At 46.5% G+C, this 24,875-nt stretch overlaps 1 protein-coding gene and 1 long non-coding RNA gene across 4 annotated transcripts in view; one reads left to right on the top strand and one right to left on the bottom strand.

Moving 5' to 3' along the window:
• LOC139279810 (mannosyl-oligosaccharide 1,2-alpha-mannosidase IA-like) overlaps positions 1-8,004 on the bottom strand; it is a 197,906-nt gene extending 189,902 nt beyond the window's left edge. For all 3 annotated transcript variants that reach the window (XM_070899045.1, XM_070899044.1, XM_070899047.1), the window contains exon 1: positions 7,024-8,004. In XM_070899045.1, the coding sequence (XP_070755146.1) occupies positions 7,024-7,524 (501 nt within the window). In that variant the 5' untranslated portion in view covers positions 7,525-8,004. The remainder of the gene's footprint in view (positions 1-7,023) is intronic.
• LOC139279811 (uncharacterized) lies at positions 7,844-16,087 on the top strand. The gene is made up of 2 exons (XR_011596531.1): positions 7,844-8,155; positions 15,718-16,087. It is a non-coding gene; the product is annotated as an uncharacterized lncRNA (long non-coding RNA).
• The last annotated feature ends 8,788 nt before the right edge of the window (positions 16,088-24,875 follow it).

The following is a 24,875-nucleotide window of genomic DNA, read 5'->3' as shown; positions in this document are numbered from 1 at the left end:
ACTAATATGGCAGGGGGATGGGAACCTATGCAGCGAGATACGGCGAAGTAATATGGAGTCAGAAACAGATGGTAGAAAGGTAAAAAGCAATAGTGGAAGGCCGAGTAAACAAAGGTAAGAAACAAAAAGGGCCACACTACATCATAATTCTAAAAGGACAAAGGGTGCTAAAAAAAACAAGCCTGAAGGCTTTGTCTCTTAATGCAAGGAGTATCCATAATAAGGTGGATGAATTAACTGTGCAAATAGATGTTAACGGATATGATGTGATTGGGATTACAGAGACGTGGCTCCAGGATGATCAGGGTTGGGAACTCAACATCCACGGGTACCAGGAAGGATAGAATAAAAGGAAAAGGAGGTGGGGTAGCATTGCTGGTTAAAGAGGAGATTAATGCAATAGTTAGGAAGGACATTAGCTTGGATGATGTGGAATCTATATGGGTAGAGCTGCAGAACACCAAAGGGCAAAAAACATTAGTGGGAGTTGTGTACAGACCTCCAAAACAGTAGTAGTGATGTTGGGGAGGGCATCAAACAGGAAATTAGGGGTGCATGCAATAAAGGTGCAGCAGTTATCATGGGTGACTTTAATATGCATATAGATTGAGCTAACCAAACTGGAAGCAATACGGTGGAGGAGGATTTCCTGGAGTGCATAAGGGATGGTTTTCTTGACCAATATGCCAAGGAACCAACTAGGTGGGAGGCCATCTTAGACTGGGTGTTGTGTAATGAGAGAGGATTAATTAGCAATCTCGTTGTGTGAGGCCCCTTGGGGAAGAGTGACCATAATATGGTGGAATTCTGCATTAGGATGGAGAATGAAACAGTTAATTCAGAGACCATGGTCCAGAACTTAAAGAAGGGTAACTTTGAAGGTATGAGGCGTGAATTGGCTAGGATAGATTGGCGAATGATACTTAAGGGGTTGACAGTGGATGGGCAATGGCAGACATTTAGAGACCGCATGGATGAACTACAACAATTGGACATCCCTGTCTGGCGTAAAAATAAAAAAGGGAAGGTGGCTCAACCGTGGCTATCAAGGGAAATCAGGAATATTATTAAAGCCAAGGAAGTGGCATACAAATTGGCCAGAAAGAGCAGTGAACCTGGGGACTGGGAGAAATTTAGAACTCAGCAGAGGAGGACAAAGGGTTTGATTAGGGCAGGGAAAATAGAGTACGAGAGGAAGCTTGCAGGGAACATTAAGACGGACTGCAAAAGTTGATAGATATGTAAAGAGAAAAAGGTTAGTAAAGACAAACGTAGGACCCCTGCAGTCAGAATCAGGGGAAGTCATAATGGGGAACAAAGAAATGGCGGACTAGTAAGAAGGAGGAACTGAGGGAAATCCTTATTAGTCGGGAAATTGTGTTGGGGAAATTGATGGGATTGAAGACCGATAAATCCCCAGGGCCTGATGGACTGCAGCCAAGAGTACTTAAGGAAATAGCGGATGCATTGACAGTCATTTTCCAACATTCCATTGACTCTGGATCAGTTCCTATGGAGTGGAGGGTAGCCAATGTAACCCCACTTTTTAAAAAAGGAGGGAGAGAGAAAACAGGGAATTATAGACCGGTCAGCCTGACATCAGTAGTGGATAAAATGATGGAATCAATTATTAAGGATGTCATAGCAGTGCATTTGGAAAGAGGTGACATGATAGGTCCAAGTCAGCATGGATTTGTGAAAGGGAAATCATGCTTGACAAATCTTCTGGAATTTTTTGAGGATGTTTCCAGTAGAGTGGACAAGGGAGAACCAGTTGATGTGGTATATTTGGACTTTCAGAAGGCTTTCGACAAGGTCCCACACAAGAGATTAATGTGCAAAGTTAGAGCACATGGGATTGGGGGTAGAGTGCTGACATGGATTGAGAATTGGTTGGCAGACAGGAAGCAAAGAGTAGGAGTAAATGGGTACTTTTCAGAATGCAGGCAGTGATTAGTGGGGTACCGCAAGGTTCTGTGCTGGGGCCCTAGCTGTTTACATTGTACATTAATGATTTAGACGAGGGGATTAAATGTTGTATCTCCAAATTTGCAGATGACACTAAGTTGGGTGGCAGTGTGAGCTGCGAGGAGGATGCTATGAGGCTGCAGAGTGACTTGGATAGGTTAGGTGAGTGGGCAAATGCATGGCAGATGAAGTATAATGTGGATAAATATGAGGTTATCCACTTTGGTGGTAAAAACAGAGACAGACTATTATCTGAATGGTGACAGATTAGGAAAAGGGAAGGTGCAACGAGACCTGGGTGTCATGGTAAATCAGTCATTGAAGGTTGACATGCAGGTACAGCAGGCGGTTAAGAAAGCAAATGGCATGTTGGTCTTCATAGCGAGGGGATTTGAGTACAGGGGCAGGGAGGTGTTGCTATAGTTGTACAGGGCCTTGGGGAGGCCACACCTGGAGTTTTGTGTACAGTTTTGGTCTCCTAACTTGAGGAAGGACATTCTTGCTATTGAGGGAGTGCAGCAAAGGTTCACCAGACTGATTCCCGGGATGGCGGAACTGACATATCAAGAAAGACTGGATCAACTGGGCTTGTATTCACTGGAGTTCAGAAGAATGAGAGGGGATCTCATGGAAACGTTTAAAATTCTGACGGGTTTAGACAGGTTAGATGCAGGAAGAATGTTCCCAATGTTGCGGGAAGTCCAGAACCAGGGGTCACATTCTAAGGATAAGGGGTAAGCCATTTTGGACCGAGATGAGGAGAAACTTCTTCACCCAGAGAGTGGTGAACCTGTGAAATTCTCTACCACAGAAAGTTGTTGCGGCCAATTCACTAAATCTATTCAAAAAGGAGTTAGATGTAGTCCTTACTACTAGGGGGATCAAGGGGTATGGTGAGAAAGCAGGAATGGGGTACTGAAGTTGCATGTTCAGCCATGAGCTCATTGAATGGCGGTGCAGGCTCGAAGGGCCGAATGGCCTACTCCTGCACCTATTTTCTATGTTTCTATGTTTCTATGTAATATCCCCATCCTCAATGATGGCAGAGCCCAGCACATGAGTGCAAAAGACAAGGCTGAAACATTTACAACCATCTTCAGCCAGAAGTGCCGAGTGGATGATCCATAATCAGACTCCTCCTGTGGATCCCACGATCACAGAAGCCAGTCTTCAGTCAATTCGGTTCACTCCACGTGATAAAGAAAAGGCAGTGTTGTACCATCTACAAGATGCACTGCAGCAACTAACCAAGGTTTCTTCAGCAGCACCTCCCAAACCCGCAACCTATACCACCTAGAAGTACAAGGGTAGCAAGCGCATGGGGGAACACCAGCACCTCCAAGTTCCCCTCCAAGTCACACACCATCCTGACTTGGAAGTATATCGCCGTTCCTTCATCATCGCTGGATCAAAATTCTGGAACTCCCTCCCTAACAGCACTGTGGGAGTACCTTCACCACAAGGACTGCAGCGGTTCAAGAAGGTGGCTCACCACCACCTTCTCAAGGGTAATTAGGGATGGGCAATAAATGCTGGCCTCCAGTGACTCCTACATCCCAGGAACAAATAAAGAAAAACAAGCTCTACCTCACCACCACCGTTCAACTCCTCCACTGCCTCAGATTTGTCACACTGCTCGTCCAACATCCAATATTGGATGAGCAAAATTTCCTCCCATTAAGAACAATGAAATAGGACCATATGGCCCTTCGAGTCTGTTACCTCAATTTCACATTCCCACTCTATCCCCATATTAAATATTGGGATGACCGATGCCACTGTCTACAGCCCCCGCCACAAGCTCCATTCCCTAGCCACCAACTCCATCCCTCTCCCTGGCTACTGTCTGAGGTCACACCAGACTGTTCAATGTCATCCATCTTATTTGACCTTGAGCTCAGCACATGACCCCATATCCTCGTCATCAATCAAAACTGCCTATTTTCACCTCCGTAACATTGCCCGTCCCTGCTCCTACCTCAATTCACCTGCTGCTGAAACCCTCATCCATGCCTTTGTTACCCCTGGGCTCAACTATTTCAAAGCTCTCCTAGTTAGCCTCCTACCTTCCACCCTTCGTAAACCTCAGCTCATCTAAAACTCTGCTTCCCATATTCTAACTATGATTAGTCAACAACTCCATTATCATTGTCTCATGCGACTACCAGGATGGTAGAAGGCGAACTAGATGGATCGTGGTCTAGCAGTTCCTATGTTCCTAATGAAAAAAAGAAATTCAGTTCATCTAATTCACTGTCTTTAATTTTGCACCAGGAACTAGAGACCATTCCAATGCAGTATCCATAGTCCTACCTGAATTGGGATCCTGCCGATTTTGTTTTGGACTGCTACCCAGTTTGCATTCACTGCACTAAGAAACACAGGAATTTATAGAATCCTAAAGTCCAATGAAGCCCATCTGGCCAGTTCCAGAGTTCAAGTTGACAACTAATATATGGAATAAACTATTTGAAGTGCATTTACATCATCATAGCCCCTTGTTCTCTCCTGTTATTCTATATTTTTCTCCTCATTTAATGAAGTAACAGAAAGGGTTGAGGACGGTAATGCAATTGATGGTGTATATAGACTTTTAGAAGGCGTTTGATAAGGTGCCACATAACACTTACGAGCAAAGTTGAAAGCCATGGGATTAATGGGGCAGTGGAAGTGTGAATATAAAATTATCTAAAAGACAGAAATCAGAGAGTCGTGGTGAAGGGGTTGTTTATCAGACTAGAGGTATCCCAGGGTCGGTATTGGGACCACTGCTCTTTCTGATATATATTATTAATAACCTGGATGGGTGTATGGGGATTAATTTCAAAGTCTGCAGATGACACAAAGCTTGGACATGTAGTCAACAGTGAGGAGGATAGTAGAAGGCCACAGGAGACCATTTGGCCCATCGTGTCTGTGCCGGCTCTTTGAAAGAGCTGTTCTATTAGTCCCACCCCCCTGCGCTTTCTCCATAGCCCTGCAAATTTTTCCCCTTCAAGTATATATCCAATTCTCTTTTGAAAGTTACTATAAAATCTGATTCCACCACACTTTCAGGTAGTGCATTCCACATCATAACAACTTGCTGTGTTTAAAAAAAACTAATCTCCCCTCTGATTATTTTGCCAATTACCTTAAATCCATGTCCTCTGGTTACTGACCCACCTGCCAAAGAAAGAAGTTTCTCCCTTTCAAAACCCTTAAATTTAACCTCTAGCCAGCTTTTCTAGTCCCTCTACATAACTGAAGTCCTGCATTCCTGTTTCCATTCTAATAAATCTCCTCTGCATCCTCTCCAAGGCCTTGACATCCTTCCTAATGTGTAGTGCCCAGAATTGGTCACAATACTCCAGCTGAGGCCTAACCAGTGTTTTATAAAGGTTCTTTGCATTTGCACTCCATGCCTCTATTTATAAAGCCAATATGATTTTTTAATCTGCTATATCAACTTGTCCTGCCATCTTCAAAGATTTGTGTACAAAAACTCTCAGGTCTTGGATTCATGGATTCCATTTAAAATTACACCATTTAGTTTATGTTGCCTCTCCTCATTCTTTCTAAAATACATCAATTCACACTTCTCTGCATTAAATTTCATGATTGTAAAATCCGATTTTCAGGAGGAATGTTTTCCCACACACAGGCTATTGGATGTCAGATTGACCCAAGGATCTTTCCTTGATTTCCTTTAGGTTCTTTTCTTCTTAGTTCCCTACTGATCACGGCACTTCTCCTTCAAAGCTACTTGTTATCTCAGTGCCCTGGAGTGTTCTAACATTCCAAGCTGCTATATTTAAAAGTTTGGATCTCTTATTGTTTGGACCACTTATGTGGAATTCCCATCATCTGTGGTAAACTAACCAGGGTTTTGTGAAACAGGCATTGTTTAGGGCACCTTTTCGAGTCCCTTCCTCATAGTTTGGAGGTGACCATTTAAGAATGCTCAGTCACCCATGGAGCTATTGAACTCCACTGCTGCTTTGGTCTAGTGGGGACCCTGTGTACAGGTTCACAACTGCAGCTTCCAGTGAATCCTCAGCCCCGCTAGTCCATCGTCACAGAACTTTGGGAAGTGGAATTTTGCCGCGGAGATGAAAATGGCACCAGTGCCTGAATTGGATTAGTGAGGAAGATTTGCACAGAGTCTGCTTCACTCTCTAGACTTCCTCCATCTAGACGGAGTGGCAAGACAGAGTCGAGATGGCCAGCTGCAGCGGATGTCCCACAGTGCCTGGTGCACCGGCACCAATGACCTCAGCTGTCCACAGAGCTTTGCTACTGTGCCTTCACAAGTCAAATTAGTATATTTGTCTGGTCTGTGCATTCATTACCAAGAGAGATGGGTGCCACCCCATCAAGGCCATCCGCCCAAGAGCTACCCTCTACCTAGTTTTAGCCTGCGAGCTGACGCAGTTGCCCAGGGTATTGCCGTCACCGTGCACGTGAATACTAGGAGCCATAGGTGAGAGTTGTGTGCAGCATTGGAAACCAAAGATGAGAGTTTGTCCACAGGAGGATGCAGCTGACTCCTAGTCAAGGGGGCTACTCCTAAAGCTACACATTACACCTCACAATAAAAGTAATGTCAAAGGAAAGAACATAAATAGAAACGGTGGCACACTGGCATGTTTTTAATATTCTTTGGTTTGTCTCGACTATTTGTCTCAACTATTATTGGAAACATCGATTTCCCCAATTTTGGGTTGTATCCATTGTCAACATTGTTATGTTAGACACAGCTTTCCAGTACAACTGTTTGAAAATAAACTTTTCCACTGCACTGTCAGCAATAAGAGACTCCCACATTACGGTATAGAGCTCCAAATTAGCGGCAATGCAACTGGTCCGATAGTGAACGCAATCCAACGTGAGCCGACTCCATTGTGTTCCTACAATCTTCTGGCAGCGCCAAACTGCCTCCAACACTGATGCCAACACTATTTGCACGTTGCTCGTATTTCAATGGGTTTTATTGTGGATCGGTAACTTTGATTAACCATTCCGCCCTCTTCATTTTTAGCTCCGATTTACGTTTGGGATTAGATCAATTCTTACCTCTTTTACTTTCTCCCGGTGGCTCCTCACGTCCCGATCTGCCGGCTCTGTTCTTGCTTCCAAATGTGGCAGGTTGCTAGCTTCCACCTGGGCTCCATTCCCCTCTGCCCCGCTCTCTGAACCGCTGATGAGCCTACGCTCTCCTTCTGTCACCTCCTGGTGGATCTGCTCTGTCACTGACTCTTCGAAGAATCTGTCCCCCTGTTCTCGCCGAACTGAACTGATGTGCGCCTCTGTCTGCCTGTGCGGGGAGCCCGCGGCGGGTCCCAACCTCGGCCCCTGTCCCAGCCCGCTCCCTGCAATGTCTGTGCGCTGCGGCTCGGTGGGCAACAAGAAGAAGTGACGGAGGCGCACGGAATCCGGTAGGAAGAATATGGCCCCGAAGCACACGGTGACCAAGGCACTGAGCAGGAGCAGGAAGAGGAACCGCTGGGAGAGGCGAACACCCCCGAAGCGACTACCCAGCCCCAGGCCAGACCCTGAACACAGCTTTCGGATCATCAGCACTCACACACACGGCAATGTTGAGAACGGAGGGGGTTGTGTCAACCCCAACAGGATCTGCCCCCAAACCTCAGCAGGATCTGCCCCCAAAACCCAACCGGATCTTCCTCAAAACCAACACGATCTGCTCAAAACCCAACGGGACCTGCTCAAAACCCATGGGATCTTCCTCAAAACCAACAGGATCTGCCCCAAACCCAACAGGATCTGCTCCAAACCCAATGGGATCGCCCTCAAAACCTAACGGGATCTGCCACAAACCCAATGGTACCGTCCTCAAAACCCAACAGGATCTGTCCCACACCCAATAGGATCTTCCTCAAATCCCAGGAGAGCTCGGTCTGTCCCGCGGTCTCGGGCTAAGCCTCCGCCGCGCGTGCGCTCACTCGCTCGCTCTCCTCAGTTCCGCGCTCTGGCGGCTCGCGGACGGCCGTTGTCCTCACTCCGCTCGCGCCGTGTTTTTCTCCCGTCACAATCCCTCACCCTTGGTACCGGAAGTCAGCCCCCCCTCTCGGCTCCGCTCTTATCATTGGTCACCATTGTTGTCAATTCAGAGAATGAATAGGCGGGAAGAGGCGGTTGGCACTGATCTCTGAAATGTAATCAGGTATAATAAATAATCAAAAAGGTACATGGAATGTCAGCCTTTATAACTAGAGGGTAAGAATATAAAAGGGAAGAAGTTTTACAAACCCTAGAGTGAGAAAGTGGCAGCATTTAAAGGGAGGGAGAATACGGAGGAAGAGGATATTGGGGGAAGAGGGGGGAGAATAGGGGAGTGGGAAGAAGGCGAGGGGGAGAAAGAGGGGGGAGAAGGAGGGAGGAGTAGGGGGGAGAAGAGAGAAGGGGGAGAAGGAGAGGGCAGAGGAAGGGGGAGGAAGAGGAAAGGAGGAGGAGGAGGGGGGGAAAGGAGGAGGAGGAGGAGGGGGAAAGGAGGAGGAGGAGGAGGAGGAGAGGAGGAGGAGGAGAGGAGGAGGAGGAGGAGGAGGAGGGGAGGGGGGATGGGGGATGGGGGAAAGGTAGAGGAGGGGGGAAGGGTAGAGGAGGGGGGAGAAGAGAAGGGGAGAGAGGGGGAGGGGAGAGGAGGGGTAGAAGGGGAGGGGGAGGGGAGAGGAAAGGGAGGGGCTGAGAGGGGGAGAAGGGGAGAGGAAAGGAGGGCGAAGGGGGGAGGAGAAGGGGAGGGGAAAGGAAGAGGGGGAGGAGGGGAGAAGGAAAGGAAGGGAGGGGAAAGGAAGGGGAGGGTAGAGGGGGAGAAGAGGAGGGGAGAGGGGGAGGGTAGAGGGGGAGAAGAGGGGGGAGAAGGGGAGGGTAGAGGAGGGGGGAAGGGTAGGAGAGAGAAGGGGGAGAAGGAAAGGAGAGGAGGGGGAGAAGAAGGAGGAGAGGAGGGGAGAAGAAGGAGGAGAGGAGGGGGAGAAGAAGGAGGAGAGGAGGGGGAAGGGGAGGGGGAGCAGGGGAGGGGTGGAGGAGGGGGAGAAGAGAAGGGGAGAGGAGGGGGGAAGTGGGAGGAGGGGGAGAGGAAGGGAGGGGAAAGGGGGGGAAGGAAAGGGAGGGGAGAGGAGAGGAGGGGATGAAGGGGAGAGGAGGGGTAGAAGGGGAGAGGGGTGGGGGGAGAGGAGGGTAGCAGGGGAGGGGGAGGGGAGGGAGAGGGGTGGGGAGGGGAGAGGAGGGGGGGTGAGGAGGGAGGGAGGTGGGGGGTGAAGGAGGGAGGGAGGTGCGGGGGTGAAGGAGGGGGGTGAATGAAGGAGGGAGGGGGCAGAGGGAGGGGGAAGGGGGAGAAGGAGGGAGGGAGGTGAGGGGGTGAAGGAGGGGGTGAATGAAGGAGGGAGGGGGCAGAGGGAGGGGGAAGGGGGAGAAGGAGGGAGGGATGAGAAGGAGAGGGGGGAGGTGGAGAATGAGAGGGAGGTGGAGAGGGGGAAAAGGGAGGGGGAGAAGGTGGGGGGGAGGGGCAGAAGAAGGGAGGGGGAAGAGGGAAGGAGGGAGGGCAGAAAAACGGAGGGAGAGAAGGTGGGGGGAGGGGAAGGGCGGAGGAGATGGAGGGAGGGGGAGGAGATGGAGGGAGGGGGGAGAGAGGCACGGGAAGAGGGAGGGAGGGGGAAGAAGGAGGGGAGGGAGGGTGAGGAGGGGAAGAAGAAGGGAGGGGGGGAAGAAGGAGGGAAAGAGGGGGGAAGAGAAGGAAGGAAGGAGGGAGGGGGAAAAGGGAGGGAGGGTGAGAAGAAGTGGGAAGGGAGTGGGGGAAGAAGAAGGAGGGTAGGGGAGGGAAGAGGGAGGGAGGGAGGGGGGAAGAAACAGGGATGGGGGGAGAGAAGGAAGGAGGGTGTGGAGGAAGAAGGGGGAGGGAAGAACAAGGGAGGGAGGAAGGAGGGGATGGAAGAACGAAGGAGGGGAGAGAAGAAGGAGGGAAAGAGGGGGAGAGAAGGGGAGAAAGAGAAGGAAGGAGGGAGGAATGGGGGGGAAGAAGGAGGGAGGGGGGAAGAAGCAGGGATGGGGGAGAGAAGGAAGGAGGGTGTGGAGGAAGAAGGGGGAGGGAAGAACAAGGGAGGGAGGAAGGAGGGGATGGAAGAACGAAGGAGGGGAGAGAAGAAGGAGGGAAAGAGGGGGAGAGAAGGGGAGAAAGAGAAGGAAGGAGGGAGGAATGGGGGGGAAGAAGGAGGGAGGGGGAGGGAAGAAGGAGGGTGGAGGGAAGAAGGGGGGAGGGGGAAGAGAGAGGGAGGGAGGGTGAGGAGGGGGGTTGAGAAGGTGGGAGTGGGTTGGAGGGGAAGAAGGAGGGAATGGGGGGGGTTGGAGGAGGGGAGAGGGAACGAATGGAGGGGGGGAGAAGGAGTGAGCGGGGGGGCGGTTAGAGGAGGGGAGTGGGAGGGAGCGGCGGGGTTGGAGGAGGGGAGAGGGAAGGAGTGGAGGGAGGGTTAGAGGAGGGGAGAGGGAGTGAGCGGAGGGGGTTAGAGGAGGAGGGAGCGGGTGGGTTGGAGGAGGAAGAGGGAGGGAGCGGGGAATTGGAGGAGGTGGGAGCGGGTGGGGAGGGGGAGTGGAAGAGAGAGGAGGGGGAGTGGGTTGGAAGAGGAAGGAGGGAGTGTGGGCTGGAGGAGGGAGCAGGGGAGGGTGGGTAGGAGAAGTGGGGAGAGGGAGGGAGGGAGCGGTTGGGTTGGAGGAGGAGGGAGGGAGTGGGTAGGTTGGAGAAGGAGGGAGCGGGGGAGGCTGGAGGAGTGGGGGGGGCTGGAGGAGGGAGGGAGCGGGGGGCTGGGGGGGGGGAGTGGGCTGGAGAGGGAGGGAACGGGGAGAGTGGGTTGGAAGAGGAAGGGGGGAGTGGTTTGGAAGAGGGGAGTGGGTTGGAGGGAGGGAGCGGGGGAGAGTGGGTTGGAGGGAGGTTTGTGGGTTGGAAGAGAGGGAGGGAGTGTGGGGGGCGGGGAGAGGGAGGGAGTGGGGGGGAGAGAGGGAGGGAGTGGGGGGGAGGGAATGGAGTGGGAGGGGAGAGAGGGAAGTGAGTGGGGGAATAGGGAGGGAAGGGAGTGGGGGAATATTGCGTGAAGGAGAGGGGGTAATAGAGAGTGGATAGGGGAAGCGAGAGGAAATGGGATGGATGGAAGAGGGAGTACGGAAGGGATAGGGGAATGGTAAGGAGAGAAGGGGATTAGGAGGGAGTAAGGGGGGATTGGGAGGAAGATATGGGTTATTGGGAGGGAGGAAGGGAGGCCGAGATAGTGAGGGAGGGAATGGAGAGGAAGGGGATGAGAGAAGGGAATAGGGGAGGAAGGAAGGGTCGAGGGAGATGGGGAGGGTTAAGAGGATAGGGGAGGAGATAAGCGATAAGGTTTGTTTCTGCCATCTGGGTCAACATTATGGCCGAGAAATTGGTTTAAACTCCGTTATAATGAGTCCCACAGCCTAACGTGCTGTATTTTAACTTTATATAATCATGCAATGCAGAAACTGAATTGTCACATTGTCAGCGTGAGAGAAATGTAATGATTATTTGGATTCATTAAAAAAAAGTGAAAGAGACAATAAAAACAAATGAAATTGCCTGTACAGTAATATATACTGCATCTGAAACAAAATAGGGGAATTAGAAACAATAATTTGTAGCAAGGAACCAAATGTAGTATGGATAACAGAAACATGGCTACTTAAGGAACAGGGTTGGCAGTTAAATATTCTGGTTTATAACATATTTAGAAAGGATTGGGAAAAAAGAAGGGGTGGAGTAGCTTGCTGTAATAATTAGAGATGACATATTGGCAGCAGAATAAAGGGACATAACTAAGGTAGAAACAGAATTTATATGCATTGAGATAAAGGATAAGAAGGGATTGATCACGCTAATAGGGGTATTCTACAGACCACCTAATGATGGAAAGGTAGTGAGGAAGAAATATGTAAGCAAATTCAGAAAATGAGTAACAAACATAGAATAATAATCATGGGAGATGATTATTATTCATCTACCCCCAAATAAACTGGCAAGAAGAGGTAGGGAAAGAGGAATGGAGTTTTTGCATAGAGTACAGGATTCCTTTCTTATCCAGTACACAGGGTTCTTAGAAACATAGGAAATAGGTACAGGAGTAGGCCATTCGGCCCTTCGAGCCTGCACCGCCATTCAATGAGTTCATGGCTGAACATGCAACTTCAGTACCCCATTCCTGCTTTCTCGCCATACCCCTTGATCCCCCTCGTAGTAAGGACTACATCTAACTCCTTTTTGAATATATTTAGTGAATTGGCCTCAACAACTTTCTGTGGTAGAGAATTCCACAGGTTCACCACTCTCTGGGTGAAGAAGTTTCTCCTCATCTCAGTCCTAAATGGCTTACCCCTTATCTTTAGACTGTGGCCCCTGGTTCTGGACTTCCTCAACATTGGGAACATTCTTCCTGCATCTAACCTGTCTAAACTCGTCAGAATTTTAAACGTTTCTATGAGATCCCCTCTCATTCTTCTGAACTCCAGTGAATACAAGCCCAGTTGATCCAGTCTTTCTTGATATGTCAGTCCCGGGCATCAGTCTGGTGAACCTTCGCTGCACTCCCTTAATAGCAAGAATGTCCTTCCTCAAGTTAGGAGACCAAAACTGTACACAATACTCCAGGTGTGGTCTCACCAAGGCCCTGTACAACTGTCGTAACACCTCCCTGCCCCTGTACTCAAATCCCCGTGCTATGAAGGCCAACATGCTATTTGCTTTCTTAACCGCCTGCTGGACCTGCATGCCAACCTTCAATGTACCATGATGACTGATGTACCATGACACCCAGGTCTCGTTGCACCTCTCCTTTTCCTAATCTGTCACCATTCAAATAATAGTCTGTCTCTCTGTTTTTACCACCAAAGTGGATAACCTCACATTTATCCACATTATACTTCATCTGCCATGCATTTGCCCACTCACCTAACCTATTCAAGTCACTCTGCAGCCTCATAGCATCCTCCTCGCAGCTCACACTGCCACCCAACTTAGTGTCATCCGCAAATTTGGAGATACTACATTTACTCCCCTCGTCTAAATCATTAATGTACAATGTAAACAGCTGGGGCCCCAGCACAGAACCTTGCGGTACCCCACTAGTCACTGCCTGCCATTTTGAAAAGTACCCATTTACTCCTACTCTTTGCTTCCTGTCTGCCAACCAGTTCTCAATCCACGTCAGCACACTACCCCCAATCCCATGTGCTTTAACTTTGCACATTAATCTCTTGTGTGGGACCTTGTCGAAAGCCTTCTGAAAGTCCAAATACACCACATCAACTGGTTCTCCCTTGTCCACTCTACTGGAAACATCCTCAAAAAATTGCAGAAGATTTGTCAAGCATGATTTCCCTTTCACAAATCCATGCTGACTTGGACCTATCATGTCACCTCTTTCCAAATGCGCTGCTATGACATCCTTAATAATTGATTCCATCTTTTTACCCACGACCGATGTCAGGCTGACCGGTCTATAATTCCGTTTTCTCTCCCTCCTTTTTTAAAAAGTGGGGCTACCCTCCACTCCATAGGAACTGATCCAGAGTCTATTGAATGTTGGAAAATGACTGTCAATGCATCCGCTATTTCCAAGGCCACCTCCTTAAGTACTCTGGGATGCAGTCCATCAGGCCTTTGGGATTTATCCGCCTTCAATCCCATCAACTTCCCCAACACAATTTCCCGACTAATAAGGATTTCCCTCAGTTCCTCCTTACTAGACCCTCTGACCCCTTTTATATCCGGAAGGTTGTTTGTGTCCTCCTTAGTGAATATCAAACTAAAGTATTTGTTCAATTGGACTGCCATTTCTTTGTTCCCCATTATGACTTCCCCTGATTCTGACTGCAGGGGACCTATGTTTGTCTTTACTAACTTTTTTCTCTTTACATATCTATAGAAGCTTTTGCAGTCCGTCTTAATGTTCCCTGCAAGCTTCCTCTCGTACTCTATTTTCCCTGCCCTAATCAAACCCTTTGTCCTCCTCTGCTGAGTTCTAAATTTCTCCCAGTCCCTGGGTTCACTGCTATTTCTGGACAATTTGTATGCCACTTCCTTGGCTTTAATACTATCCCTGATTTCCCTTGATAGCCACGATTGAGCCACCTTCCCTTTTTTATTTTTACGCCAGACAGGGATGTACAATTGTTGTAGTTCATCCATGCGGTCTCTAAATATCTGCCATTGCCCATCCACTGTCAACCCCTTAAGTATCATTCGCCCATCTATCCTAGCCAATTCACGCCTCATACCTTCAAAGTTACCTTGGATCTAGTCACTGCTGGATCCAGTAATGGGAAATGAACCAGAGCAGGTAAGAGAAGTAAACATAGCGGAACATCTAGGCAATAGCAATCACAACATAATAAGGATTAAAAAAATGATTGAGTAAGACAAAGACCAAAGTAATTTATTGGACGATAGCTAATTTTATGGGAATGAGAGTGGAACCAGGGAAGATAAACTGGAAAAAGTATTGACAAAGAGATAGAACAGCAGTGGAAAATATTGTCTAAAAAGCGATCAGTAGAGTTCTGGAGAAAAAAAAACTCACCACTAATCAAACACCATGAATTAATAAAGATATAAGAGAAAAATTGAAAATAAGCACTTAAATAATAAAGGAGAGAATGACCACAGGGAATAGTGTCAGCTTTGGCTCAGTGGGTAGCGCTCTCGCTTCTGAGTCAGAAGGTTGTGGGTTCAATTCCCACTCCAAGAACTTGAGCATATAAATCTAGGCTGGCACTCCAGTGCTGGAGTATTGTGTTCATTTCTGGGCACCACACTTTAGGAAGGATGTCAAGGACCTAGAGAGGGGCAGAAGAAATTTATTAAACTGGTACCAGAGATGAGGGACTTCAGTTATGTGGGGAGACTGGAGAAGCTGGGGTTCTCCTTAGAGCAGCAAAGGTTAAGAGGAGATTTGACAGTGGTGTTCAAAATCATGAACTGATTTGGTGGAATAAGAGTGGGGGAGTGAGACTAGTTGTATAGCTTTTTCAAAGAGCCGCCACAGGTACGATTGTCTGACTAGCCTCCTGTGCTGTATCATTCTATGATTCAATGAATATCTTGTTAGCTTTAGCTACAATTTCTTCAAGTTGGTTATGAACTGCACAATAACACCTCAATCTTTTTCTCTCTCAACCTCTTTCAGTATTGTTCCCTGCAAATGACACGTGTATTCTGCATTGGCCCTATCAACATGCATGACACTATATTAATCTAAATTAAATGCTATTTGCCTTTGTGTGGCCCACTCCCCTAGCACATTTCAATCTTTTTGGATTTGATTGCATTCCACTACCCTATTAACCATTGCACAGATTTTGGTGTCATCTGCAAATTTATTACTATACTCCCTGACAGGGTCATTGATAGAGATTGTGAAGAGGATTGGGCCTAGGATCGATCTCTGGGGGACACCACTAGTAACATGTCTCCAGGCTGAACCAAGCCCGCGAACAACAACTTTTGGCTGCGGGACTGGAGCCAATTCCTAATACAGCATTTCAAATTCCTACTGATACCACGAGATTCTATCTTGTGAAATAACCTAGTGTGAAAAACCTTATCAAAGGCTTTCTGAAAGTGCAGGTAGACAATGGCTCCTGATTTCCCTCATCCACTACCCTAGTGACTTCCTCAAAAAACTCACATTTGTTAGGCATGACCTGTTTTTTCAGAAGCTGTGTTGTGAATTTCTAATGACTCTTTCTCTTTCCCAGTGATCATATGGAGCACTGCTTACGATTCCTTGTCACATCGGGTTAGATGAAATCGAGTGGGAGGAGGCTTGTGTGAAGCATAAACACAGGCATACACCAGTTGGACTGAATGGACTGTTTCCCTGCTGTAAATTCTATGTAAAGGCCTTAGATACTGAGCTCAGAACTGTAATGCATTTGAGTCTGCAACCTATCCATGCCCTAGTGCGGGTTAAGTACTTTGGTCGATTAAGTGTATGTCAAGAACTATTGCATATACTGTATGCTTAATGAACTATGAACGTTGACTAATGTGCAAGAACCTTATTGATTGAAGGAGTAGATGGAACATTTAATTATAAATAAAAACCTTCCTCTAACATACCAAGCATTGATGTGATAGCTTCAATTTATTGTCAATCAGGACCCCCAGATCTTTCATTTTCCATGCACCTTATTTTCTTTCCATTTATGTACTAGCTGCCCAGTTCGTAATTATATTCAAATCCTCTTGTAGCTTATCCTGTTCAGCTTTGGGGTCTACTACCTTCATTAGCTTTGTATTATCTGGAAATGTAGGCACTGCTTGTGACTCCAAGCTCCATGTAATTTATAAAGATATTAAACAAAAGATGTCTCAAAATAGCCCCCTGTGGGACCCCAATGATAACATTTTCCCAGACTGATGACAATCCCTAGTCCAATACATTTTGGGTTCTATCAGTCAATCAATTATATATCCATTGTAAAATATTTCTGCTGATTCCCGCTTTTTTAATTTTTAGTACCAGCCTTTCCAGAGGAACTGTATCAAAGGCCTTACTGAATTCTAGGTACACCACACCCACTGCATTAACACGATCAAGCTACACTCAAAAAAACAGTAAATTAGATTGGCAAGACCTCCCCTTCATGAACCCATACCTTTTAATATTTTACTTCTATCCAGATGCTCCATGTTCTTAACTTTAATAAAGGTTTCCATAACTTTACGCACAACAACAACTTGTATTTATATAGCGCCTTTAATGTAAAATGTCCCAAGGTGCTTCACAGGAGCATTATAAAACTAAATTTGACACTAAGCTACATAAGGGGATATGACCAAAAGCTTCGTCAAAGCGATAGGTTTTAAGGAGTATCTTAAAGGAGAAAGGAGATGTTTAGGGAGGGAATTCCAGTGCTTAGGATCTTGGCTGCTGAAGGCACGGCCACCAACAGTACAGCGATTAAAATCGTGGATGCTCAAGAGGCCAGAATTAGAGGGGCGTAGATATTTCAGAAGGTTGTGGGGCTGGAGGAGATTATAGAGATAGGGAGGGGTAAGGTGTTGATTTCTAGATTCTTTTCCTTCAATCTGTTTCAGTGAATACACTGAGGCGAACACCAAAGGAGCTTGTAACAAAGCAGTCTTTATTAATTTCTCTCACCGGCCGAGACTTATCAGACAGAAGGAATACTCTCTTGATAGAGCGTACACGCTTCCTACGGACAAGTAAGTTTACATTGTGAAGGCACACAGTTATACATTTTTTGGTACAAGATACAATTAGAGTTACATCCTAATTCAGCCTATCCCTTTTGATCCCTCCTTTCCTTTGTCCACTCATGAGCCGACATCTATATGAGCTGTTTTTACTAAAGCTCAGGCATTGTTTCTAAATGTTACAATTTTACTGGTGTGACTACTAACTGAGACCTTGCAATTCTGCTAATTGTGCTGATGTTGTAATATTTGCAATCTGACATTCTCTTAGTTATTTTTCCATGGCTTATACATTTTCATATATTCAGTTCACTTCACTGTCTTTATTTTCATATATCCAGTTCACATATCCACATTCCCCCCCTTTTATCATTCCATGATAACATTTAGGATCATTCTAGGAGTATTGCATTCATCCGTTCACACTCTATTTCCTGAATCTTATTGTTGTTATTGTCGAGTAGTTCTTTAGTTCGTTGGAGCCCTTGACCACAAGAGGGTTTGCTAACCTTGCCATCATTACTTTACAGCAGAGGTTAAGGCAACCAACAATCAGACAACAGGTAATTATTACTACGATGAGAATAATTGGCCCATGCATTAGATAGGATCTCCAAGATCCACCTAACAGCCAATCAGACCTACTAGATCCTCTTGCTGGTGTGGATAACTTCTTCACCTCCCTTCTTATGTGATAGTCTGGCTCTGAATCCATCTGACAGTCTCAGTTAGGGTCAGTGGAACAGGGCGCAAAGGAATTCCCCCTTTGGAATGTATAGGGATATGGGAACACACCCAGCATCTAGAAAAGTGCCCATTTTGCGCATAAACATAAGACATACAAAAAGGTGTTTACATGGAGCTCTCGCCTCTGTTTCCTTTCCCATGCGCCGAAACTGTCATATATCAATACTATTATATAGACTGTGGCAAACAGACATGGTTTCATCTTACGGCTCAGAATTCAATTAAATAGTCCAATTTTGCTGATTAATAGAGTTCAGTTTTCTCGACTCTTCTCAGGTCACTGTGGTGTAGCTGTCGGTGTAGCTGGCTGTCTATTAGGATGTCGATGGCCTTGTTCAGCTATGGAGAAGAGGAAATCTGGAACAGAAATAGGAATTAGAATAACCAGTAAAATAGGTTTGTTAGAGGGTGGTGAGCTTGCAGTGGTGCAGGTAAACCCAGGCACTTTTCCCCTCAACCTTGGCTGCAGTGGGGGTAGTGAGTAACACCTGAAAAGGCCCCTCCCATCATGGCTCTAATCCCTTTCGAATCCATCAGGACATACTTCCCTGGTACCACGGGGGATGATTCGGGTAAAACTGGGAGGTCGAGGTGAGCATCTCGAACCTGGTTGTGGGCTATTTGCAGAGCCTGAGTCAAGGAAAGAATATAGGTGGTCATCTCCTCAGTCATATGGTGGAACTGGACAGTGGAGGGGACATTCTGATGACCTTAGCGGGGGTCAGCCTAGCCTTACCAGTAGGAGTAGTGCGAATCTGGAATAGGGCTATGGGAAGGAGTTTAAGCCAATTGAGTCCGGTTGATGCTACCAGTTTTGCAAGCTTGGTTTTAAGAGTTTGATTAGCACGTTCAACTAATTAACACTTTAACAACAGTTTGAGCCTTATTGTCCAGGGTAGGGTAAGCTTCGATCCATTTGCTGAACACATCCACTATTACTAACACATATTTGTAACACTGAACCCTTTTCAACTCAATGTAGTCCAACTGCAAGGTCTCAAAGGGACCTTCTGGTAGGGGCGTCTTACCCCAATCACAGGGGACTCCCTTCACTGGATTATGCTGTTGGCAAACAAGGCAACGACTACTGATGTTCTGGGCCAACGCCTGGAGTCTAGGGTGCCACCAAGTAGTCAAAAGCGTATCACTTGTTGCCCTTGCTCCACAATGAGGCCAACTCGTCAGACATGCAAGTCTGTTCCGCGGGAGTGGTCCAGAGTTTAGAGACATTGTCATAGGTGCATCCATAATCTTTCCACAACAGTTTATCGTTTTCAGGAGCGTCCTCCTGTACTTTAATGACATCTTGGATGGTTGGCATTGGTTTTTCCGAGGCTAACTTATCCTTTGTAGGACTTTTAGTCCGACTCATCATTCTGGGCACTACCATTTGTTGTCCACGAGAGGCCTGTTTGGCCTCTTCGTCAGCACAATGGTTTCCTATATCAACCGGGGATTTTCCGGTGGTGTGGGCGGTACATTTAACAAGGGCAATGCACTTGGGGAGCATGAGGGCTTGCAACAAGTCAGATACTAGCTGCTTATGGGATATCTCATTCCCATTTGAAGTTAGGAATCCCCTATTTTTCCATAATTGTCCGAAATCATGGGCTACCCAAAAGGCATACCCAGAGTCAGTATAGATATTGACCTTGAGGTTTTTAGCCAAGATACAGGCTCGGGTGAGGATGAATAGTTCAGCTTGTTGAGCGGAATAGGCGGTCTCAAAGGCGGCAGATTCCAGGACCTGATTCTCCTGGTCTACTATGTCGTATCCCGAATTTCGTCTGCCTTCTGGGCCAATGGAAGAGCTTCCGTCAACATACATAATCCATTGGTACATCAACTAAATCCTCCCTGACCGAGTTAGCATCTTGAATTAAAGATAAACAGTCATGACTCGGTCCTTCCTCATCTTGGGGTGGCTCGGTAAGAAAACAGGCTGGATTAATTGCAGTACAGTGCCGAAAGGTCAGCCTTGGATTATTTAGTAGGTCGATCTTATATCTACTTTGCCTGGCCATGGTAAGATGTTGAGTCTGCAGTTGACCCAAGAGGGCAACTACGGAGTGAGAGGTATATACAACAATATTCTGCTGGAGGGTAAGGTTGGCGGCAGATTGAAGGCTATTGTAGATGGCAGTTAATATTTGAGTACATACAGGGTGCCCCAAGGCAACGGGGTCTATTTTGGAAAAGTAGTAGGCAACAGGCCTATGCTTATCCCCGTGTTTCTGAGTTAAGACAGCAGTAGCACAGTCTTTCAGGATTGTACAGTACAGTTGAAAGGGCCGGTCATAGAGGGGCCGGCCCAAAGCCGGAGCTTGCAGCAGGGCTGTCTTTAGTTCCTTAAAGGCTTGGACGTCTGCGGTTTCTATTTCAAAGCTGCCTTCCTTATTTGTATACGGTGTGAGGTGCTTAGTCATCAGGGCAACATTAGGGATCCAGGATCTGCAGTAATTGATCATCCCCAACCACTGTCGCATTTGTTTAGCCGTGCTAGGGACTGGAAACTGGCAAATCGGTTCGTCATCCGGGGAGGGTCCCTGCACAATCAAGCTACGTAATCAATACGGGGGCCGATTGGCCAAAGGGGTTGTTCTGGGAGAAGTTAGTGTAAGATCCTCGTCCTCTCCCCCCTTGCCCCCCTCCTCTTCCTCCTCTTTTTCGTGCTGACGGTAGGGACAATTTCTATTCCAATGTCCTTCTTGCCCACAAATAAAGCATCCATCTCGTCTTTCCCAGCTCCGACCTCTTCCCATACCAGGCCGGGGACAATAGGGTGGTCCGTAATTAGCAGGGCCCGGGCCGTTTGGGTGTTTGGTATAACCGTATCCCTGTTTATCCACCCAACCCTGCACGCAACACTGCGGTTCCATCTGGTATCCCCTTGGGTCAGGTTTTGGTCCTTCCACCCGAGGCGGCTCTTCCTTTCTAGTCACGTATTCAGTCTTGACCCGGGTTGGGGGCGCACCTCCCCCCTCTCCTTTCTTTTCCTGCCAATAATATTTAACCGCCCTTTCCATCTGGGCTTTACTGTTACATGGCCAATTCATATTATTTGTCCGGATAGCGTGAGCAATCGAATAGGGCAGGCACTGAAGTAGGATAGCGCAGAATTGAGGAGAATCCTCTCCTTCCCTGAAGGCATTATCTCCTGATTGACTTTCGTATATTTCAATAAATCTTTCCATGAATTCATCGGCAGTTTCTTCTCGTTTGGGTTTAGTTTCTAATACTGCGGCCATACTGATGGGCTTCTGAAGGGTCGTGGTGATAGCATTAAAGATAGCGTTTAGGCGATCCTGGACATCATTAGGGTGAGCAACCACCAATGCATCATGAGTAGCACATCCTAGGTGAGTTAGAAATCGGGCATGCTCAGTTGGGCTCAGGGTTTGTTTTACCAAGGCCCACAGGTCCCTTGATTCTGCATTATAAACTGAAATAGTAATTCGAAGATGATCTATAAATTTGATTGTTTCTTTTTTCCGATCTGGTATGCTGGTCATAAGGGCCATAATTTCATTCAGTTTTCAGGGCACATAGACATCTATGGTGGGGTGGTTTGCAGCTTGTTGTGCATCAGGGTTTGGCATTGGTCGGACTGGGAATTGGTGTCGGGGCTTTGGGATCTTGGAAGGCATTTCTAGGTCGGAGGATGTTTCGGAGCTGTCTGACTGCTCGACACCTCCGCGCCTCGATCGGCAGGAGCGTTTGCTATGCTTTTCACAACTGGGACTGGTAGTTTGACTAGAAGATTTACGGGACTGTCTGTGATGTCGAGATATAGTTCTGCCCTTCCGAGTGTGAGATCTGGTCCTCTCAGCTATATTGCCTGTGAACTGGGGATCCGAATCGCTATCAGAGGATGAGGAGTCAGTTTGGGCTTGTTGCTTCGTTGGTGTGGGGTTACATTTATCTTTAACTCCTTTCGCCGGAGTGTAAGGTGGAGGGGGATGGGAAGAGGACTGGAGCAAGGGGCTAGGGGCTGCGGGAGGCGCCGTTGGACGCCGAGTCAGTGACCATTCATCAATTTCATCATCAGCCTCGGTCAACGCAAAGCCAGCCATTTGACTACGTAGTCGGTCAATACCTTTCTCAGAGGTCCCAGCGGATCTCTTAGTACGTTTTTCGTGCGTGCATTCTTTTTTTAAGACATCTACGGTTTTAACTTGTCCTCCCTCTGTCAATGAGAGTCCTAATTTAGTGCCATTTATTTGCCAACTTGACAGAAGTGATGCATCTTTTAATTTTTGACAATAGTGTCGCCATGTTGCAATTAAATTCTTGTCCCTTTTCCCTCGCCCCCTTCTCCAAATCAATCCCTGTGCCTTTTTTTTGCTACCTCTAGCTTCTAGTGCCACCTCCTAATAATTTGTTCAGGGCTCCAGATAATTTTCTAAATTGTTCAGCCCTTTCAGGGAATTCCTCACATTCTCGCGTCGCCCCTCGTATCGTAACTGTTTCTAATTAGTCCCGATGTCCCCACGTCGCCCCGTGGTGGTTTTGGTTAACTTATCCAGAGCCTAGGCGGACCAAGTGATATACAAGATCGACACCACACCTGGCATAAGTACAATTTTAATTTTAATTTTACACAGTCCCGCGGCTTAATATTTTTCTAACCTCCCGTCGCTGCGCGGTTTCTTTTTCTACGCTTCTCCCCGCGGTTCGCGTCGCCGCGCGATTGAAACTAACTTTTTTCTCCCGCGTCGCCCCGCAGTTCGCGTCGCCGCGCGAGTTAAACTAACCTTATCTAAACTAACTATCTCCCACGTCGCCCCGCGGTTCGCATCGCCGTGCGATCTTGCGTTGCCCTATCTAGCCCTATCTTCCGCGTTGCCGCGCGATTCGAATCCAATCAGTGCCTAGACGGGCCAAGTGATATACAAGGTTGACGTCACACCTGACTTGGATGCTTATCCCCTATGAGCCTTACTTAATTTGTTCTAGTCTACAGATTTCCCTATCCTTTCACGTCACCGCGCCTAGACGGGCCAAGTGATATACAAGGTCGACGTCACACCTGACTTGGACACTTATTTCCTAAGTTTAGACGGTATTCGCCAGATTGACCTGGATCTCGTTCAGACTCTACCTGAGAACCAGCGAGTGGCTAAACTTTCCTCAGACTTTTGAAACCGGGGGAAACTGGAGCAGTATTGAAATCATACTTACTCCAGTGGCCACTTTCCCCTCGTCTCGTCCAAGGCTAGTCTGGCTCTTAATTCGCAAGTTTTCGGCAGTCGTCCGTTGAGATCCCACTTCTGACACCAAATGTTGATTTCTAGATTCTTTTCCTTCAATCTGTTTCAGTGAATACACTGAGGCGAACACCAAAGGAGCTTGTAACAAAGCAGCCTTTATTAATTTCTCTCACCGGCCGAGACTTATCAGACAGAAGGAATACTCTCTTGATAGAGCGTACACGCTTCCTACGGACAAGTAAGTTTACATTGTGAAGGCACACAGTTATACATTTTTTGGTACAAGATAACAAGATACAATTAGAGTGACATCCTAGTTCAGCCTATCCCTTTTGATCCCTCCTTTCCTTTGTCCACTCATGAGCCGACATCTATATGAGCTGTTTTTACTAAAGCTCAGGCATTGTTTCTAAATGTTACAATTTTACTGGTGTGACTACTAACTGAGACCTTGCAATTCTGCTAATTGTGCTGATGTTGTAATATTTGCAATCTGACATTCTCTTAGTTATTTTTCCATGGCTTATACATTTTCATATATTCAGTTCACTTCACTGTCTTTATTTTCATATATCCAGTTCACATATCCACAAAGGCTGCAGAAGGATTTGAAAACAAGCATGACAATTTTTAAGTTCGAGACATTGCTGAACCGGGAGACAATGTAGGTCAGCGAGCATAGGGATGACGGGACTTGGTGTGAGTTAGGACAAGAGCAACAGAGTTTTGGATGACCTCAAGTTTACGGAGGGTAGAACATGAGAGGCCGGCCAGGAGTATGTTGGAATAGTCAAGTCTAGTCGTAACAAAGGTATGGAAGAGGGTTTCAACAGCAGATGAGCTGAGGTAGGGGCAGGGTCGGATGTTTTAGCTTATGTGCCGATTGAAATAAAACACAAGATTTGCTGAGTGAAAGAAACCTTAAAAAAATAAATGCTAGAATTTATATAGTTTGTGTGAAAATGTGTTAAAGTGTGGCGGATTCCCTGATTGTTTTGACTATGATTTATGGAGCTAGAAATGCACAACAGTTTGTTTCACAAAAGATAAGCTTCGGCCTTGAAGTTACAATTGCCGGTATTTTGTTTTAATGGCATTACAGTAAAAAAAAATTGCTATTGTCTTATATAGTTTAAATTAAAAATACATGGTGTTGTTTTAAATTAATTTCAACATTTAAAAAGTACCGTCTTCTTAAATGTAGTGTCCCTTTTTTTTAAAAAAAGCCTGTATGAATGTAAGCTGAGGGAAGCTCCGCCCTCCGTAGAATGAATGTTTGTTAAAATGATAGCGCAAACTAGTTTTTCTCCAGTTATATTCAATATTTTTAGTCATTTGAAAAGCCACCTGAAGAAAGAACAATATGAAATATGTCGTAACTTACTATGTATTTTTGTTTTATTTTATCTATTCAGTATTGTGTTTAGTTGCGCTGATACAATTGGTCTGAATTAAATTGAAATTGAGGTTAACTATTAAATTGTAAAAACCTGGCTTATATTGTGACCACAGTGAAATTCTGGTTATTTTAAATTATGTGGAAGTTTCTAGTTCCATACAAGAGATTCTCACATTTTAAAAAATCATTGGCAGTATTTGAATTGGACGTTTAGAAACAATTTTGGAGTTTAATTTAAAATGCTTTGTCTTTCCCAATGTGAAAGTTTTATTTAAAGCTAATAATGACAGTTTTACTAATGATTTCTGCCGTTTAATGGATTTTTAATTCTTAAGCA

Source organism: Pristiophorus japonicus, chromosome 14 (assembly GCF_044704955.1).
Source record: "Pristiophorus japonicus isolate sPriJap1 chromosome 14, sPriJap1.hap1, whole genome shotgun sequence".
NCBI lineage: Eukaryota > Metazoa > Chordata > Chondrichthyes > Pristiophoridae > Pristiophorus > Pristiophorus japonicus.
The sequence above is the reverse complement of the archived record's forward strand: the minus strand, read 5'-3'. Positions and strand labels throughout refer to the sequence as shown.